Source organism: Acipenser ruthenus, chromosome 24 (genome assembly GCF_902713425.1).
Source record: "Acipenser ruthenus chromosome 24, fAciRut3.2 maternal haplotype, whole genome shotgun sequence".
Taxonomy (NCBI): domain Eukaryota; kingdom Metazoa; phylum Chordata; class Actinopteri; order Acipenseriformes; family Acipenseridae; genus Acipenser; species Acipenser ruthenus.
In genome coordinates, this window is record NC_081212.1 from 7,456,346 (window position 1) to 7,477,143 (window position 20,798).

The 20,798-nt window shown below is 40.7% G+C and overlaps 1 protein-coding gene across 6 annotated transcripts in view; it reads right to left on the minus strand.

Annotated features, from left to right (window-relative positions):
• Nucleotides 1-634: 634 nt before the first annotated feature.
• LOC117429602 (protein CASP-like) overlaps nt 635-20,798 on the minus strand; it is a 163,267-nt gene continuing 143,103 nt past the window's right edge. For 5 of the 6 annotated variants that reach the window (XM_058998293.1, XM_058998292.1, XM_058998294.1 and 2 more), the window contains one exon: nt 9,485-20,662. In XM_058998293.1, coding sequence (XP_058854276.1) covers nt 20,179-20,662 — 484 coding nt within the window. In that variant the 3' untranslated portion in view covers nt 9,485-20,178. Of the gene's footprint in view, nt 2,157-2,433; nt 2,499-3,016; nt 3,098-3,259; nt 3,317-3,407; nt 3,492-5,047; nt 5,165-5,693; nt 5,807-6,309; nt 6,377-6,850; nt 6,988-9,484; nt 20,663-20,798 lie in introns of those variants that run through there. The other variant, XM_058998296.1, reaches the window with a different exon arrangement.

Genomic DNA, 20,798 nt, shown 5'->3' on the forward strand with positions numbered 1-20,798 from the left:
CAAACAACGGGACTCAATGTTGAAAAGGGCTGAATTATTCAGCATCCCTTTAGAAGCGCTTGGTCTGTCCAGGGAGCTGTTACATTTGGAATGCAGGATTCTGAGCGAAGGTTCAAGCAGTGAAACGCTCCCTGAAGCTATGCATTGTGGGAGGAGTGGGGTGCGAAGGCAAGAGAGTTAGTCGTGTATTCCATTGCATCTGCTCTGGAAGAGGATTTAAGGAGTCGCAATCTGGTTAATTTTACTCACATATATCTGTCATGCTTCTAACCCACTTAATATCACCATAAGAAGGTTTACATGAAGGTGCTGCTAAGTATTGAAATGTCCCAACATAAAGTATGGGAGCACAATACAGCAAACAGAGCACTGCAATGGGTATGATTACTTCTCTTGTATTACAATGCCAGGCACATGCACAGTATAGTAGACTGTATATTTAAAATCATTTTATTAATGAACACTTGTAAATCACTGCATATTTGCTATCAATACTTTTTTTGCCAGGTTATTGGTGAACTCTTGACAAAACTCTGCTGAGTCCCTCTGAATTAAAAGCAGGATATGCTTACTTGGCGTGGGTCTGTATGTTTTGGGAGGCACAAAGGCAACAGAATGAATCAAGGACGCAGAATGAATGCTGAGATATTTTATTTATATTGTGCATCTACCAGAATCAATAATGTCAAAGTTAAAGCATTTGGATTTGAGATAAAAAGGAAATATTACAGAGACAAGGGTCAAAACTCTTCCTTCTTTGGCTGGCCCCAACCAAACCAAGACCTAAAACCGCAGCGGGTTTACCAAGATACAAGACTGTTCACCTGTTCAATCTGACCCGTCTTCAAATCTACACTAGATTACAATAGAATCAGAGAAACTACAAAGCTAACTTCAATATAATATGTTTAACGTAATTTGCAATCACACACACGCCTCGTCGTGGAGAAATGTATCCGTATTAGCAATCAAGGGCAGGTTGTGTGTTTATCAATTTTGGAACTCAAATGATTAAACAGGGTTATAAACGGAAAAGGGCTCAAATCGGCAGTGATGTCATGTTGCCATGGACTGCCATCTCCTTGACTACAGCCTCCAACAGCTGCGTGAGTCCATCGCTGTGATGCTGCGTTATCAGCAATCAAGCAGGCGTTTCATATTTCTATCAGCGGAAGCTACAGCATTGTAAAGATAGGGTGTCCCAGACAGGCACATGTTTAAATGGTCCCTCGACATTACAAGAAATGACACACAATAAACTAGCTCCTTGTGTCCCGCTCCACATTAAAGCTGCAGTGCCCCACAGTCATGCTTCACATCACACTACAATATGATTCCTGGATGTTTCTGTGTACTTCATCAGACACTGTTGGCTTACCAGTTCGTTTCCATTAGCATCTGGCATCTGGAATCTGGTGACTAGTCTGTGTGTGTGTGTGCGCGTGTGTGTGTGTAAGTCTTCCCACTCTTTTCCCTTGCTTAACTAGCCCAGGTAAACATTGCTGATAAGGTGTCTTTATCAGTTACTGGATTATGTTTTCACATGCATTTTATAATCTAATCCAAGACTGACTGCAGTTACTGGAATTAAAAGAGAAGTGTCCATCATCCTGGTCTTACGTAAAGTAAAGGAAAAGAGACCAACCCCCGTTATATATCAATGTAAATAGTAAATCATCTGTTACTTCAAAGAAAACAATGGCACTACTTCGTTAAAGCTACGGTACCAGACATGATTAATAAACCACAAAACCAAAATCAAACATTAAAGAAATGCCACTAGATGTCATTTAAATCAAATCCGAGTAACGTTTTAAGGGCCATAATGATCAGAAACTCTTTCTACGGCCCATACTTACTCCCAAGCTTATCCTTTATCTTTTAAGGTGCTAAAGGACAACATGTTACACATCTGATCGATACAGCGCTGTCACAACAAGACTTGAAAAAGACAACACTCTGACAGAATGGAGGGGATTGCAGGTAAGAATAAAGTATATAGATCTGCGCTCTACTGAAAAAGCTGATAGCCATGCAGTGCCCCCTAGTGGTGCAGAGCGGGGCGGGGGGCCCGGCCCCACAATCCTCTGCTGCATCACTGCCACATCTCGCCATTCTCCCCGTTCTCATGGAAACGGTGCACATGGTCCGAAAACCTAGCAAACGAGGAAAGAAAACTGTTTTATAACACAAACCCACACATCTATATAAAGATTTCCATTTCAACAACATATTCCCAAGTTTATTAACTGTGACTGCTGCGTACCAGCCCATACTGTCTCAAGACTGACCAATCAATGGGATAGTTAAAACAAAACGCTGATGCGTCAGAAGAAAAGCAGTGGAACATACATATATATAGATATATAGATAGATATATATATAGATAGATATATAGATAAATAGATATAGATATATATAGTGAGTCCTCACTTCTTAGCACAGAATGCAGTGCAGTCTCGTCCAATGCTCTCACTCCAGGCAGTTTTGTACAGCACCTAGGAGCACAGAAACAGATCAGGACACACAGGCAGCTGCTTCAGGCAATGGCTCTTTGGGGAAGATCAGTAATAATTACAGCACAGTTCTAACTTCTTATTTTTATTTCGTGCCACTAAAATCCAGCAGTCCCAGTCTCAATACTGGACTCCTGGAAACTGTCATCCACACCTAGAAAACACTCAACAGTGCTCAATTCAGAAATACTGCACTAACAGAAACGTTACACATGAAACGACAAACTCCAACGTTGAGTTTCTCTTAATGATCCCATTAAGAGGACTCTACCCTTGAGTTGTGAATGAAGCTGTATAGAACAAATCGTTTCTAGCATGCTTTATTCACTTATAGGGTGTAATACCCAGTTTGTAATGCCCAATGTTCATGGCTGTAATCCAGGTAGCCATCAGCAGCACTGAAGACCACCTCCATCCCTGCCAAGTCCATCGTCTCATTTAGTTCAACCCTCAGTGTGTTGCCAAGCTCCCTGGCTGAGTCTGTCAGAGGGATCACTTACCAGGAAGACCAGACAGTGCAGCAGGATGGTGTAGAAGAAAGCAATGGTCCGAGCCACCTTGTTGGAGAGAATGACTCTGCCCTGCAACACACAGCACAACACCAGCACTGCTGTTTACTCTCATATGGTATTGCTTACTTCAACATGTACTTAACAATGGAACTTCAATAAAACATCACACATAAAAAGAAATCAAACTCCTATTTTTCAGTTTCATATAAAATCGAACCCTAACAAACTCACCATGCTCAGGGTAGCTTTATCCCATGGGCTGAGACTCAGATAGCGCCGCTGGCGCTCCTTTGGGAAAAAAAAAATACAATAAAAACATGTTTTCTTTGTTATAGTGTAAAAGGAATTTGAATTTTAAAAGCTGCTGAGTCAGGGTTACCCTCTTGCTGAAGGAGGCGAAGGGGTCCAGCCTCTCCTCATACTGGGAGGAGTAGCGCATCACTGTGTCATCACTGCTGCCTGCCTGCAGGGGGAGCCAGAGGGAAACGCTGCATCATAACACGCTCATTAAATCAACGTAAAATAAGGGTGCGCTGATACTCGTATTTTCCAAGTAATTACCTTTAAGACATTTGAAATTGTTAGGCATTAATTAAATTAAATACACCATGTTAATTACTCAACACAAAACAATGCGCCCCCTCGGTTTCACTTGTTTACACAATTAGTGAGTATCAATCAGTACAAATCTGACAGTGTCATTTAATATAGAACCTGTCATAATTAGAACCAAAACTAATTTATATTTTATAAGCCATTATTTTACTTACCTTTCTTTTATCTTTTTGATACCAACTATATATACATATATATACATATTTTATTTTCCTTCCGTTTCCTTAGAATTGTGTTATCTCTGGAGTGAATTGTGGGATTGTAGTCCCTGGCGAGGTGTTATCTCTGATTAAAGTCGACAAAGAACTACATATCCCAGCTTCCACAGCGGCAGCTCGAGTTTAAGGATAAGAGGATAATTCAGTTCCAATCAGCTTTTAATACACTCAACGCGGAAGTTAATTGCCATTGATTGGTACTCAATTGTAAAGGTGAGGGAAGGGCCCTTTTCTTGTTGTGAAATCAACACATTCATACATAGGTGGGTTTTGATTTATTTAATACCTTCCAATAAATACTTCTTAAAAGGCAATTACTCTGAAAATCAGCACAACCCTACGGTAAAACCTCTATTACCTGAACTAATTGGGATAATCAAATTACAACCCAAATTAAAATGTGTTTCTGAATAGCAAACAATCCATTATGAATGGATAACAGGGTTCATAATTGGGCATATCAGTCCATGGTACTTGTCTGTTTTTATGAATTAAACAGTGGCCAGCTTAGGCTCCTGAGTGGTGCATCCAGTAAAGGCGCTCCGCGTGGAGTGCAGGATGCGCCCTATAGCCTGGAGATCGCAGGTTTGAATCTCATTGCAAATGGCACACTGTTATGGATGGCCAGATACTGTAGAAAGACACAACAGTCTGAAAGCATTCATACAAATCCGCTTTACTGGATAATGCATCCTCCTTATGCACAGACATCTCCAAATCCCCAGCAGAATTGTAAATCAATAATTTACCATTATAATTTATCTAGGGCTGTATATACAAAGTACATGGGATTTCATAACCTTGAAAGAAAAAAAGAAACAGCACTTTTTTCCATAAGGCAGCTGATCAATAATAAATGAATGTCCACCTTCTTAACATCATAGTGCCGAGGCCGGAATGCATTGCTAGATGTCTGTTGGGTATGATTATGGGACGGTGCCATGCAGTGTTTTAACAGAGTTATCTTTAATATGCTTTTAAGAGCGTTCAAATCCCGGACTTGGAAGTAGTTTTCACGACTTCATATAAACATTACGATGATCTAATGACTGTTGCATTAAAGCAAACTATCAGGATATATTATGAATATTCTAAACTACAAGGACGTGTGTCAACTGGCCTTGGGAATCGTAACTTTTTTATGATGTAAAATAATGTGTGTGAGAGTGAGTGTGAGGGTTCCTACCCTGCCTGGGTAGCTCTGCAGGAACTTGATCTTCTCGTACAGTTTGATGTTGTCGGCTCGCAGGCTGTCCAGCTCACTTTGCAGGGCCTGCATGGTGTGCTGCACAGAGCGGCTCTCCTGGAGAGAGGGGAAAGAGTGAAGGACATAGAATACATGACACAGCTTTCCAGGGGAAGGGACAATGAGATCCGAGAGTGAGTTTTATAGATTATTTGTATTATGTAACATTAATTTATATATATAAAGGAATGATGTTATTTATGATATCTATATATGGGTTGGATTGTGTCAAAGGCATTTCCAGAAGTGAAGACATTGAAATGGCCTAACAATATATTTTGAGATGAGTTTGTTGTTATTATTATTATTGTCAATGTGACAATATTGTGACAATGTAGTATGGGTGAGTGTGTGGGGGGGGGAAACAAAACATACCTCATGTCCCTGTAATACATTACTATTATTATTATATATACACAACTCGCTGGAATTGGTAAAATAGTTTTAAGAGAAAACTTTCAATGCAGGATTATTTACTTCAATCCCAACTTTCATTATTGTGGTGATCCATGTTCCCCTGGAGGTGTGTGTGTGTGTTTCGCTGTGTGTGTTTCTCTCTGTGTGTGTCTGTCTCTGAGCCCCATACCGCCTCAAGTTCCTGGTTGCGTGCTCGTAAACGCTCCCTCTGGCTGGAGATGATGGAGAGCAGGGAGTCCATCTGTCCTTGAGGGAGCTCGGCCTGGGGGGAGGCACTGAGACCTGGGCAGGGTAGGAGCACACAAGGGGGTGGTGGGTCACGTATTCACAAAAGATAACCAGGGCTGTCCTCGGGTTAAAACACTGGGTCATATTCATTAAGGTTTATCTCAAACAGCCCTGTTCTGAAGCAAGTGCAAAGACACTGGTTCAGAAAACAAAATAAATCATTTGCAATGGTATGAAACTAGCAGGAAACTGCTCGGAACAAGCATACAAACACTCCTGCCTGCTACTGAACTGGTCTCTCTTATAACGTGACAGTTTTTTCTCTCTCAAAACTAATACATTCTGCGCACTACGCCTCAACATATAAACCAAAAACAATCAGGCTCATTAATCAGTGTCTTTAGTTTGTAATGTTTTAATGCAATTAAAGAAATGTCACAAAACTAGTAACTAGCAGCTCAGCAGGTTCATGATAATGATGTTTCATTAGTTTCATGAGAAATTTTTAAGACAGATTAAAGATAAATGAAGAGAATGAGCATTTCAATCTGGTTTACCAGAGAAGAGAGCAGTCGCCTCCTTTATCGGCTCAGGGATTCTTTCCATATGGCTGACATCCGCCCCCTGTAATCAAGTAAAGCCTTTCAGATACTATCAGTACCACACCCCACACATCTCCCATCAGCATTACAGCCAGCCGTATCAGCAGAAACAGCCTACATACATTACACAAACATGGAAGTGTGACAAACCTATGAGCAGGCAACTCTGTGCAGACTCATACCAGTCTCCTTACAAAGTTTCATCTCAACTGGATATGCGGTTCCCTTGAAATGTAACATACAGTATGCAAGTACTGCATGTACGTACATACAGGCGCTGGGGAAAATGTTTCTGAAGACACGGCTAAGCTGAAAAGACTTAGGAAACACAGCATAAAACTGCAGAGGTGAGAGTGAAGGAAGGGGAAATATCTGATATGCTAGAACTCCTTTAACACTCTCCTTATTGACCTGTGCAGTGCCTCCACTTATTGAGCACCAGTACCAGGCAGAGTGCCCGCTGGGTAGGTTCTGAATGAGCCGGGCTGGTACCCACCTCTGCGTCGGGCCTCTGCAGTGATGTCATGGCCTGGATGGTGCTCAGGTCGTGCTCCAGCTTGCTGATCAGGTCCTTCTGCTCCACGCTGGTCCGCACTGCCTCTGTAAACTCCAGCTGCAGCTCAGCATAGCGCCCTGTCACAAGAGCCGGTCAGTCTCATAGCACTCCAGTGAATTCACTTTTTACTCTGTCAAATGTTATTGGCTAATGCATGAGCCACTGGAAAGATGCTTACAATATATTTGACACACGAAACACAACAGTGTTCCAAAGAGGCACATAACATTGAGGAAGGCTTTCCTTATAGTTTTACCAACTGTACTTACCAGAGAATGTAAATAACACAAATCCAACCGATCCGAGGGCTAACCTCATGCTTGATGCATCTGATACATTGAGATACAGGTACTAACATGCTTGATCCTGGTGGTTGGGCATAATCTTTTTCACTGATTATACACACACGCTTGCATGCTATTGTTTCTGTCTCTTCAGTTTGTCTTTTCAAGAACGGTCTAGTCCAGAGGTCTGTCTGTGCTCAGTTCACTGGTTGGTCAGACACGCATGAACAGGATTGTTGAAGAATAAAAACACGTTAAATCGAAATATTGATGGTCAAATGCATGCTACAATACATGGTAGGATGTGTCTTACTGGCCCGACATCATGGTTATTGCATTACTGCTGTTCAATTTAAATACTTCTTACCTACCCTGCTGTGTTAAATTTATTTTAGGATTAGTTATAATTGTGACAGGCATATTGCCCTATGCAAGCAGCCTATTATGTTTGATGCAATATATATGTAAACTTAATATAGACACCTACAGATATTCAGCTGCCGTTCTGCCCAGTGCTTGCAATGACATTTCATGTTTTTGCATTCTTGGTATGTACAGCTATAAACTCCAGAAAGGTGATGGAGAATTACAGTCCAATGAATACACAAGACTTAGCTGTCACTTAAACCAAATATCAATATAGAACAATAACCCACTGCACCAGCAACACTTTTAAAAGGGAAACAAATGGCATATATGTTGTCCATAAAAACATTTTTATACAAATGATGTTTTATACAGCATTACCAACAATGCACCCAGATTAGTATTATAAACTAGAAACTACACCATTCATTCTTGACCATTTCCCATATTGAACACCTTTAAAAGACCTCCAGATGAACCAGAAACGAGCCACGCTATACGAAGCAGTGCACTGCACCATGTTTGAAACAGCTCTCTGAGCATAGAGCAGAAGGAAGGAAGGTAAAGAGCCACACTGTACGAAGCAGTGCACTGCACCATGTTTGAAACAGCTCTCTGAGCATAGAGCAGAAGGAAGGAAGGTAAAGAGCCACACTGTACGAAGCAGTGCACTGCACCATGTTTGAAACAGCTCTCTGAGCACAGAGCAGGAGGAAGGAAGGGTTAAGCTACAGTGGCACATGATTAACCCTCCTGAGCCATATCGATCTTCCAATAAAACCATTCTCGTCTGGAGGCTTGTGCGCGTTCTGTCTGGAAGGAAGAGATTGGCATGACAGGAAGCCTTTGTTTTGTCTACATTAGCTAATCTGTTGGATCCACTGAATATGCAGTACTGACAGCATGCAGTATTATGCTTTGGATTGTGATGAGTATACTGTATACACTGGGCTCCAAGACATAACAGAAGTTGCTGCAAACTTTATCATTCTGAAAGTACCTGTAAAAATAAATCTAGAAGCAGGGCTTACCGGAATTGTCGTTGGTTAGCGATTGCATTTCTACCTACCCGCTAAATGTTGTCACCAGTTTACTTTTTCAATTTAAAGAACTTCTTATAGGTTGGCATGATTTCTGAAAGAACATCTTTAAATGAATAAATAAATAAATAAATAAATCCATAAAATACTATCCATCAAGCAAGCCAGCAGTGCATGAACAAGCCCCAGTAATCTTAGTCTTGTAAAGGCACAGCACTGAAGTGAACTGATTTTGAAAGTGTCACTTTCGCACTATGTAGTATTCAATTGACCTTCACAAAGGCTACGTAACTCTGTGTGTGTGTCTTTTCAAAATGAACCGGCAGACAGGTGTTCATTAGATAGTCATAACATTAGCTACAAACCAATAGAACATTCTGAATTGTAGGTGACTCATAGCCATTCAAACTTTTACTGCAATTACTGAGATATATAAAATTATAAAATCTGCAGGTAATGTATTATTGTAACATATATTATTACAAAAGTATATACTTACATGGATTGTAAAATGATTCTTAAGGGTAATTCACACTTGCATAGTGTTCTATAGCCTTTATGAAGGTTGTCAATGCTACATTGCGTTATTTTTTTATAGAGTCAAAAATATATTAACCAAAAAACTATTAATCCAGCAACCCCTTTAACATGTTTTCTTTAAACGTTGTAAACAGCTTGAATTATAAATATCAACCTTAAACACTTGATCATAACATGTTAGCAATTCTGAAATGAAATATCAGACAACCAGAAATAAGACAAACGTTTCCTGTTCGTGGCACATTGTCTCTCGGACAGATTTGTAAAAAGAAATAACGAAATAAAATGTTTGAAAATGTTTGCTGGGGTTTTCAAATAAATAAATGAACACACGGCACGCCAGGTTGTGTTTGTATAAAAGATATTTACTTCAATTATCACACCTAGGGTGCTAGTGAATAATAATAATAATAATAATAATAATAATAATAATAATAATAATAATAATAATAATAATACATTGTGTGAGTTTCATACAGTGATATTGCTTCTCCATATTGTATAGGGACTGTCTTACAGTGCTGAGAACAGACTGACATGGTAGAACTGAAATAAAAAACTCAAATGTTCAGAATGGGACAGGTGACAGAGAAAACCAACGCTATCTTGCTGAGGGAGTGACCTCCCAGTGCCACCAATCATGCAGCCTCTTATATATTTATAATATATTTATATATTTTTTAAATATAAAGAAAAACACAAGACGTTTCAGAAGGTGAGCCACAAGGAAACACAGGGGCAGCCCAAGTGCTACTTTCACAAAGAAAGACATTGGTCAACTGGGTTCCATTTACAACAGGGTAGAAACTTCAATGTGAAGTTTGGTAGTGAAAATAAAATGAAAAATAAAGGAAAATTGCACACAATTGTTTAACCCTAGAATGGCAGAGGCCTCCAACTTGGCAACCAAATTGCAGCAACTCCTGCTAAAACAAGTGTCTCCTGGTTACTGGCAAGAATATCTTAAAGCTATTGAAGACATCGGAGTATTACCATTAACTAGCGCATGACAAACAAGTAGGATATTTTTATGGTATTAATTCATGTTCTACTCATTGAAATTTACAGTAGTCTATCTGGACCACAATGTGTAACATTATATTTATTGTATCACGGATTTAGTGTGACATTCCACCTCAAAACACAGCTGCCACTTAAAAAGATGCATTCATTACAACAGGCATCGAGGGGCTAGGATGGCAGGTTGGAGACCTCTATTTAAGCATGAACATGGCCTGTTCAATTGATAAAAGTAGTGTCCCTGTTTATGGATATCAGCTGAAAAATATTCTTCTAGAAAAACGGCTTATAAATCTGGTAGTAGTAAAGTGATACGACGTAAGAGCCAGTAAATTGGCGGCGAATCAGTTAGCTAGTTACAAATTGTGAATGAAAATCTCTACAGAACCTCCACAAAGCAGGATATGGCCAAATATACTGCGACGAGGAGGCAGAAGGGAATCCATCCAGAACATTAAACACTAAATGATAAACCCCAAGGTAGTTTTTACTTGGGTCAGTAGGCAGTAACGTTATTGTTGAGACACCATTCGACTCCTCGACGCAGATATACACACACGCACACTCAGCTGAAACTGTAAGACACCAAGAGGGGAAGAGCTTATAAAAACTATTAGGTAAAAAATTTGGGAGAGTTGGGTCAATCAGACACTAAATGGTTCCTATATCCTGAATTTTGGGGTAGCCCAATCATTCTCATATCAATTTCTGAGACAGGCAGTGGAGAATCCCTGGTGTGCTGCCTTACAGAAAGTCAGAGCGGCAGCAAGGCTCCATGGGAACTGTAGTTCTAATAAGCATGTCTGTACATGAGTCTGTGGAAGGGTTACCAATACAACAGTCCTAGACAGGGTCTTTATTGTAACAGATGTCTGCCAACAATGGAGTCAGTGTGTGTGTGTGTGTGTGTGTGTGTGTGGGGGGGGGGGGGGGCGACAAAATTAGAAGGAATAACAGTCGCCATCCACCTCCAGGAGGTTTGAGGAAATGCATTAAGAGCAAGACGTTTATTGCTAAGCTTTTAATCTGCATCAATTCTACATACAGCCAACGTGCCTGTGTCATTGTGCAGGGCTGTGCCAATGTGCTCAGTATGTGGCAGCAACGTTCTACATTTAAGTTGCTAGATGTCTTTGCAACAAAATGCAGCTGGAAATCAACACAACAGCTTCGCCCCCAAAGGTATATGTAACATGGCACAGCTGTGTGTGGACTTGTGGTTTGCGGAACGCAGTATGGAAACTTTTTCATAGCCCCCTTAATTTGTCGTGACAGCTATAGTAAAACTACCACCCTTTTTCTGCAGCTGAGAAGTTTTCTAACCCAGAAACGAGTTTCTAGAAATGCACACAAGCTTGTGATACATATTTCATAGCACAATGGACAACTCGACCTTGTATATGTTTTAAAATTCATTGTCATACCTCTCATTAGCTCTACTGTGCTCCCGCATCATTTTGCTATCTGAAATATTGAGTACAGCACATGTAGAATTTACTGTCAACATGGCCTAACCGCGAATTAACTGGGGTTCTGTATTATCAAATCCTAAAACAACGAGGACCAATATATTGTCACTGCTCTGTACAAACATGCTTTTAAAATATTGTAACCAGTAAGGGAATACATGGAAAGCACAGAGCAGGCAGGCTGTCATACCTGTAGAAAAGGAATCCAACAGGAAAATGTGCTCCTGGCTTCAGTGTTAAACCTACATGGGTGTGTGTAACCCCAAAACTAACAATACATTAAAAATACATTAAAAAGTTCACCAGTACAGGAATAATGGGAGCAGTGACAATGGCAATAAAGCTAAAAAAGAGGCAAGGACATAATAGTAACAGGGCATTGCCACTGAGCTAGCATCTGGAAACGTGTTGCCATGGTCAACCTGGGTGCTTCAGTCACTTAACTTTCCCCCAGGACACAGGGGGGGCATACGAAATTCATGGGGGGGACGGCAGAAACATCTACCACACAATGGAAAGATTACTCATCCCAAACAGGGACCAATTACAATAAAAACACACATGTCTCAAGTGCTGCCTCATGTAATGACAAAATATATAATCTGATACAAAGAGATATAGATGAACAGTGAAGACAGAGGTGACATTAACACTATGTTCAAAACCTGAAATACTACGACTGCAACTCAAAAATGTATACATTATCATGGTTTGTTCTCACTAGAGGTGGTTGTGTTGATATGATTTTAATTGTACATTGTAACTTTTTTTTAAGCTAAAACATAATGCCACAAATGATAATAATGATCCCATAAAGGGAATCCTTGCTTACTTTATTGCAATTTTACTTTATTTCACTAGGTAGCATCCTTGAATATCGGGATTTGACCATTTGCCCACAATGGGGGCTTTTTGTTTGAAGTAGCTAAGGGCCAGCCTAGTTTTTTCAGCAGTTCTCAAATGGGGAGCAGGCTAAAGACACAAGAATATGGAACACTATACAAAAAGATTTATGATTCAGTCATTTTTATAACAAAAAATATTTCAGACATACGCACCACATAATGATGTTTCGTAAATATAACGTAGAACATTTGCTACTTTGATTACAAAACAAAACTCCCGGTTTCCCTTCTGAGCGGGCAGCTCCAATTATAGCTACCAAACGCTTGAGCTACTGCTGGAAATATTTTATAAACGTATTTTCAATAGGAATAACAAGTTCAATTTGCATTTGAAATTAAGCCTATTCTAGGCTAATTTTTTTTTTTTTTTTTTTTTTTTTAAAGATCTTGCCAGAAAACACCTGGATTTGGACACTCAAGGGCTTGCTGTCTATTCCTGCTCAACACCTACCTCTACAGAAATCGGCCGACATCCACCCCCACGTGTGGCACTCAAGGATCATTTTCCAAATAGAGGTGAGGATACAGGTAAACACTTTGTATATATATTATGTGAATAAAGATCCTGAGACAGAGATCCTTGATAGCCACGAAGCAGGCTCCTCATACAAAAAAAAAATAAAATAAAAAGCTTTTAGCGCTACAGCCTTTCACAAAGTAACAGCAGCTTCCGAAACCATATACGTGAACTGCCATTGCATCACACCACAATTAGGCATTCCAGCAGCCCAATAAAATAGCTTTCAATGAGCACATCTGCTTGTTTATTCTGAGATTTTAGAGGTTTTGAATGGGGTGCGAGAGTAGATCTAACCTCCGGTATTGATTTTCAGTTTAACAATCTCTTTTTCAATGGCGACTGCTTACTACCTACACTGTGTTAGAATCGCTCTTAACAAGCTAATGCTAGTTTCCATCATTAGCAGACCTAAGATCAAAGCAGCTGGATTCGAGAACCGTCATAATATGCATCCACTGCAAGCAAGGGCAGGTTTTGAACCTCGAACCTTTGAAATAATCATGTATGCAGAATGGAAGGCCAGCACACCTGTACCGCCTTACCTCTGCCAGACAACGATACTAAAGCTTAATAATGCATGTGGGGGAGCCCTGCACTACCATCTTAACACATCTAGCAACTGCCAAGGAGGGGTCTCCTAATTTGCCCAAGAAAATGAAGCAGTCTTGCTGGATTCCCATTCATTTCAAAACTGGCACTGATGATGCTGTGTATCTGGTAGCCATCTATCTCCTTCACCCCTTGCACAGTCTTGTTCTGTCTAGATCGTAAATTACAGTGTAATCCCCAATGTCCTTCCTAATCCCAATGATTTCCCTAAAACCGCCACACTACAGTTCAGTGAATTATCGTGCAAATTCGCTGCAAGGCTACGGCTGCTGGCTTCTGAAACCAAACCAAATTACTTCAGTAGAAATGGACCACCCTCAACTGACTGAAGGGTTCATTAAAAAAAAAAAAAAAATTCACTACCTATCTACGGTCTGGGAGGCTTAAAGTTTGAACACAGCATTCTGTAAGGTATTTTATTGCCACTTCATTTAGATTCATGTGAGGCCAGATTTCAATCTCCTTCAGATCGCAAGTTCTGTTAATCGCTCATGCACTGCAAATGAAGAGATGCAGGGAGGGCAGTGTGCTGTTCAGCACCTACACAGATCACAGCCAATGCTTGAAGAACCACACAGAGAGGGGCGAGGACACAGAAAAGGCTTCAGTTACCAGTAAGTCCATTGGTTTTCACTGTCCTTGCACTGAAACAAGTAGTTCATCTATTGGATAAAAACGGCCACCTAGCGAAAATTAATCTCATTACGGCAGAATGTTTCCTGTTAGGTTTTGCTGTGCAACTGCTTTAAACTCATTAGTAATTTCATTTAAAGATGACCCGCCTTACACATTTCCTATTTTCAAATTAAAATGTACACTGCTTTATTGCCAATGTTTACTATTCCCTAGATCTTTTGTAATTTCAATCCACAATTGTCACAGAACTGTAACTCAGGAGAGTTTTAATTTAACAAATCATTTCATATGCTTGTCACTTATATATCAGTGACATATATATCAAGCATTATTCAATCCATCCAAACAGACAATATAAATAACTCATGAGTTTAATATAATGGTGTGTCTGGGGGAGCTGGTTAAGTAATTAAATCAAACTTGTCTTCAGATTTGTTACAACACTAAATGGACCAAGTTTCTCCATCCACACACTGTGATGGCGAAGTGCAGATTTTAGGTCCAGTGTTGAGATGAAACAACGCAACAAAATCTGGAAAACTAAGTGCTATAAAACCCAGAAAGCTGTTTGCGTTTCATTTGTCATTCTTAGATAGATGGTGTGCTGCAAATTAGACCAGCAAGCCGGAAAGCTACAAGGTAAAGGACTGTTTCCATTGCAGTTTGTGAAATGTGGTTTGATTATGAAAATAGTCTTGTATAAAAGACTACATTTACGAGCAGGCCTGAAAAGCGCTCTACTTTGTTTGTGCTTTGGTTGTGAAGTGTTATTAAAAAATGATGGAAAGAACTACAGCGTATCGATTTGTCACCTTTCTCCGTTATCCAATAACGAGTGGTCCTCAGTTCAATAAGTGCGTGGATTAGATGTGCTGTTTGTAAGTACTGTATGTTTAAAATGGCTACAGAGTTGCTGGACTGGGACAGCCAGGTTTGCTGCAGTGACACACTGGGAGAGCTTTGGTTTGTAACCAAGTATAAAAAGGCATCCTATTCATGTGACTGCACTGCCCTGCTACCACGCTACAGCTCTATAGAGGGAGACAGAGCTCTGGAGGGGGCTTCGTTTTTACGAACCTGCCTTGCCAGAGTAATTGCATTGCCCTGGCTGCGCAGTACAAGACTCTAGAGAGTGCTGGGGTTTGGAACCACATGTTTAAAGGCATTGCACCCCAGAGTTCCTGCTTACTCTCCCTCTCTCTCTTTCAGCAGTGCTGTGGCGGTATCTGAGGGTGTGCTAGGTTTGTAACCATATGTAAAGGCATACTTTCCACAGAGTCACTGCAGTGCCCCCTGCTGTTCCTGCCACACAGCAGCAATGCTATGCCACGGGAGTCAGTTTCCCAGATCACAGAGCTGTTTAAGTCTCTGTTTAAGTGCTTAGTTCAGTTTCTATGCTAACATGATGCTGGTTAGACTAGGGTGTCAATCTAGTGGTTTATGGGGGTGATTGCAAATCACCCTGTGAGGTGAGGCATGTATATTTAGCAGATTTGTAATAAACACACAATTATTGAATGTTTTACAGTATATTCAAGAGATTTTCCATTCAGCCTAATTGGTAACTGCAGCTTCAGAGATAAACTGCTATTGAGATTTTCCTGTGAACACATTTGTGTGCTTTATGAATGGAGTGGTACATTTCCACAACTCTTAAATAGAGTATTACTGGGGCCCTGGTACCCTGCTTGTGCTTTTTATGTGCTGTACATTGGAATTTAAGGCAACCCTTTTTTGCTGGGATATTCACATGAGTTTAGGTAACGCTTGTGCTGAAGGATCAGAGAAGACTGATCCTTGTATGTTGGGACTACTCTTTTGAGATTATTATTGTGCCTCAATTTAAATGTGTTGCCCAAATTCTGGCTTTCACATGTTCTACTTGTCATTTGACAGCAAGGTGGAGTGGGACACACCTCATTCTTCCTGTACTTTTGGGATTGTGGTTTACAATATGAACACGTTTGCATCTTGCACGACTGTAATCAGGTAATGTTTTCCAGGTTCTGTGATAACGCTGTATATATTTTATAACGAATACCGACTGAAGCCTTTTCTGCTTGCGATCCGCACAGTGTTTAAAAAGCAACTCAAATCTAATACTCCATAAAAAATAAAAGAAACAAAATTCTACACAGTTTTGGACAAAGCCAGCGCAAACCCTGACCACAAGTATAAGATTTCTATCTGAGTGCTGCTTACCACTTTGGAACTACTTTGGGACTGGCAAAGCACCCCATCTGCCATCTTGACACATCCTTGCTAACTGCTTCCATCTTTAATGCTGTACAGAATCCATCAATTTAATGAACTTTTAAGTGCTGAGAAGCTATTTCCCTAAATATAGACTACATGCTGATTTTAGTGTTGTAAAGGGTTGCACCCCAATACATACACTTTGCCATGCTACCACCGACTACTGTTATTATAAAACCAAACTGGCCCTGTATATTTACTTTGACCTCAAGACCCTAACACGATAGAAGGTAGCACTGCAAAACACAAGCCCTTCCACTCCAGTCAGCGCTTGTAGTCCACCAAAACACTGCAGTGCTCCAACAATGTCTTTAACAAAATAACACTTGTTAATAAACATTTTAGCTTATTACACAGCATGGTGCTAGGTTTTGTACTGTGACCTGCACATTGTACTGTGTCTTGGGTGTATCGTTGCACCCTTAGTTAAATATAGTCAGAAGTGGCCGCTGGCTTTGTGCTGTTCTACAAAGTTTAAGCCTCCTGAAGCAGTTTGAATTCACTTGTCTCCTATCCCTGCTCCTTTTCTGTTACTTCAATGAGTATTTTTCATTAGCTTAAGAACACTTGAATAACCCAGTTGCTAAGTGCTTTTCTGTTGCTGCAAGACTAGTGTGAGAGAGAATACAATTACTGAAAAAGATACACGTCATGCAAGGAAAAAAGGTTACGTCATCTTCTAACAGTGAAAGAAACCTGCAGCGGATTCCTGAACGGATACATTTTGTTTGGTGTCTTCTTGAAATATTAAACTAGAAAAAAAACACAAAAAACTGTAACATTATTAAATCATATCGAGTTATGAATGCACCATATAATGTTATCATCACCGGTTGCTTACTTATTTTTCTCTTAAAACAATATAAATGACACAGTCAAAATAATCTTCAGAGTTCATTAATATACATGTATGACAACGACATCTTGTAAATATTATCCAATACTGCCGGCAGTCTATCAGTCTAAAAAAAGTAACTTGCCCCCTTTTAATCCCTTCCTAACAAACACAAAAAAATGGACATCAAATAAAAATACAGCACCTATAAATAAGCGGAAAACAAAAGAACGAAAATAAAATCCTTATATACTGAAATCATCTACTGTAAGAAGTCTTAAAGATATGGCGATAAAAGAAACCTAAAAATCAGCTACACTGTAGAAGCCATACATTGATAAACACAGCTTATTAGAAAGTAAGGGTGGCAGTTGTGCACTCGGTGTGTGCGCAGGTACGTACAAAACACCCACAGACTTATAAAATCTCACGCACTCGCTCGCACGCGTGTGCAAATGCACGCTAACACACACCCAACACTCACACGTACATATAGACAATAGGGAAGGCGTGGGCACTGGCGTACTCAAGGCTTGTGTTTAAGAGGGGCAGGCGTGTCGTGTGTGTTCGTTTGTGCAGATATTAGAATAGATACTGAGAAGTGATTTAGATAATATTTGTCCTGATAGACTGGAGTCCCTTTGCCATGCAGTAGAGGTGAAATAGTTCATTGTGTATCGTGAAAATGATACAATATGAACAGAACTTGTACTGTATTCCACACAGTGACTCTTTAATAATGAATCCATGGGAGACGTATTCAACCATGTTATCATTGAAGGTTTATACTTTATCATTATTGACCATTTCATCGTATTGCACGTCACAGGTGCACAGCAGTGTATCGTAGCACTAAGTGCATTTGCACTCAGTTTAGTTGTGAGCTTAACGAATGCTTCTCTGTAGCACGGTGGCTAACATGCTATTTTGTTTTCAAAACTCGCAAGTGCTCCATCTGAACAGCAGCTTCTATAAGAAACGCAATTGGATGATCCTTGATCATTTTACACTGACAATCGGGAAAAAGAAATAACCTGGAAGACGCACTTCTGCCTCCAACCTCACAGATTCTATGTGTCTGTTAAGTCGTAGCAGTATTTATTTGGCAAAGTAATAAGCCCTAAGGTAAGTTTTGCTACGCTTGGACTGCAATACTATCCTCTGGTATCGCAGCGTGGAGTGTGGCAAAGGAGGAGCTTTCTTTGGGTAAAATGTATGACTGCTACACTGTCTACAATATCAGAAAGCATATTTGGAAACCAATGGGTATTTAAAAATAGGTACTCCTTTTGGACATCTTTCAGTGGAACAATGGGACTGAATTAAAGGGTTAGACCAACGACACAGATGAACCATTCCACCTCTTTGTGCTGGAGTGTGTAAAGAACACACACACACATACATACACATTAATAAATGCTACACATACGTGTGTAATGTCTGCGGCTGTGTCTTGCTCGCAGCATTGCTCGCAGGTCATTTTGGGCCATTTTGCAGGTCAGTCTGTGAGGCTGGTGACCTGTGCGACTCTGGCATTTTGGAATCGCTATATTTTTCTGTGACGCACACACAAGCCTAAAAACAAGCCCCCACAGCAGCACTTTTAAACCTGTGCCCCACACCACCCGGGTATGAGGTCTGAACAGCATGGTTAGAGGTTAAAAAGCAGGTTCTTTTGTTTAAAAAATACGTAGACGCTAATCTTCTTTTGTTTGTTTTTACGCCATATTTCCTGATTTTGGCCTAAAATGGAGTGTATTAAACAAACCCCTTACAGGCCCTCAAAAGACCTAGAAGTCAGTTAAAGCTATAAAACAAAATGTTCACTACTCAAGAACTCTACTCCACAAGAAAAAAAAAACACTAGATCAGCTACCACAATTTTTTTTTTTTTTTCATGACATGACCTTTTTTGATATATTTTTTTTTGTTAAAAAATAAGTGAAATTAAATGTGTCATCTTATTTTCCTTTCAAAGTTGAAAACAGCAACCCCCCCCCCCCCAAAAAAAAATCTAGGAATCCAAACTAGTGTGTTTAGAGTCGGCAGACTGTGCAATCTCTTAGTGGCAACCGAACAGCTATAAAATGTATTTTTTTGTTCCTGTTCTTATTTATGTTTTTTTCTCTAAAGTCGTTATAGTGTGATGGAACTCCGGAGCCATCAGATGGCTGCTTCAGGAAAAACAAAAATCAAAAGAAGAGGAAGGAGGTGGTGGGGGGTGTAGAGACTCCTATTCCACGCCCCTCCCATTCGGTATTTAATGCTCGGGACTTGCTCTGGAATTGTCTTCTTTAGTTTTCCGTGCTTGACATCCGAGCACAAAAAAAGGATCCAAATTACACGCACACACACACACGCACGCACGCACACACACACACAAGGCAAAAGTTGTAACAGTTATTCAGCTTGACAGCGTGAAAATAATTCACTCTGGAGACGGTATTAAAAACACTTTGAGAAGGTTAAACACCTCTGAAAAAAAAAAAGAAAAAAGTTTACAGTTTTCATCCTTTTGAAACTGCTCAGACTCCTGGGTTTTAATGCTCCTTTAAGTCTCTGGTTCTCCTTTTCTTTTTGTTTCTTTTTATATATATATTTTTTGCACCATTGGCCTATGGTGTATGGGCCCTGTGGCCAGCAGGGCTTTAATAAGTGCTTTTGCGAATAAAACCAGAAGAGGTCCAAGTAGAATCCCCCCCAGGAATCCAAAATGACCCTTTGCTTTTCTCCTCTTGTCTGCCGGGCTGCGGCAACAAAAAAAAAATGCTAACAACCCTAGCGAGCTTCAGAACTCCCACTCGGACGGCTCCTCGCGGCTGGCTGCTTTCTCCAAGCGGTGGATGATGTTGTTCAGGTTGGCTGCTTTCTTCTTGCGCAGGCTGCTGTCCCTAGGATTCCTTGCGGTGGCTGGCGCTGCGTCGGGGAAGCTGAATACGCTCTGGATGGCGCCGCCCTTGTGGCCGCTGGTGCCTGGTGCGCTGGAGGTTGAGGTAGTGGCGTCCTGGGAGGTGGGGGAGCGTGCAGGGGTCTCGGGACCCCCCTCCTCTCTGGGGTCGGCCCCCTCCCCCTCTGAAGCCCCTCCGTACTCCTCTGGACCGAGGGAGCCCCCTGGCCGGCCCTCCACTGTGCCGTCGGACTCGGTGCCGTCGCAGCTGTCCCCCTCTCCCCCCGCCTTGCACCCCTGCGCTGAGGGAGAACCGCTCTCACCCCCTGCTGCCTGATTGCCAGCCTGGATCTCCTCAATAAACAGCTCCCTGCGGATCCGGGACCTGCACACAGCAATGACCAAACAAGCATGTGAGTAACAGACGTCTAATTCAAATTTACACATAACCAAAAGGTGGATGCATAGCAACAGCATGTACAGAATATTATACAGGGTGATTAGAAAGTAACTTTGCCACA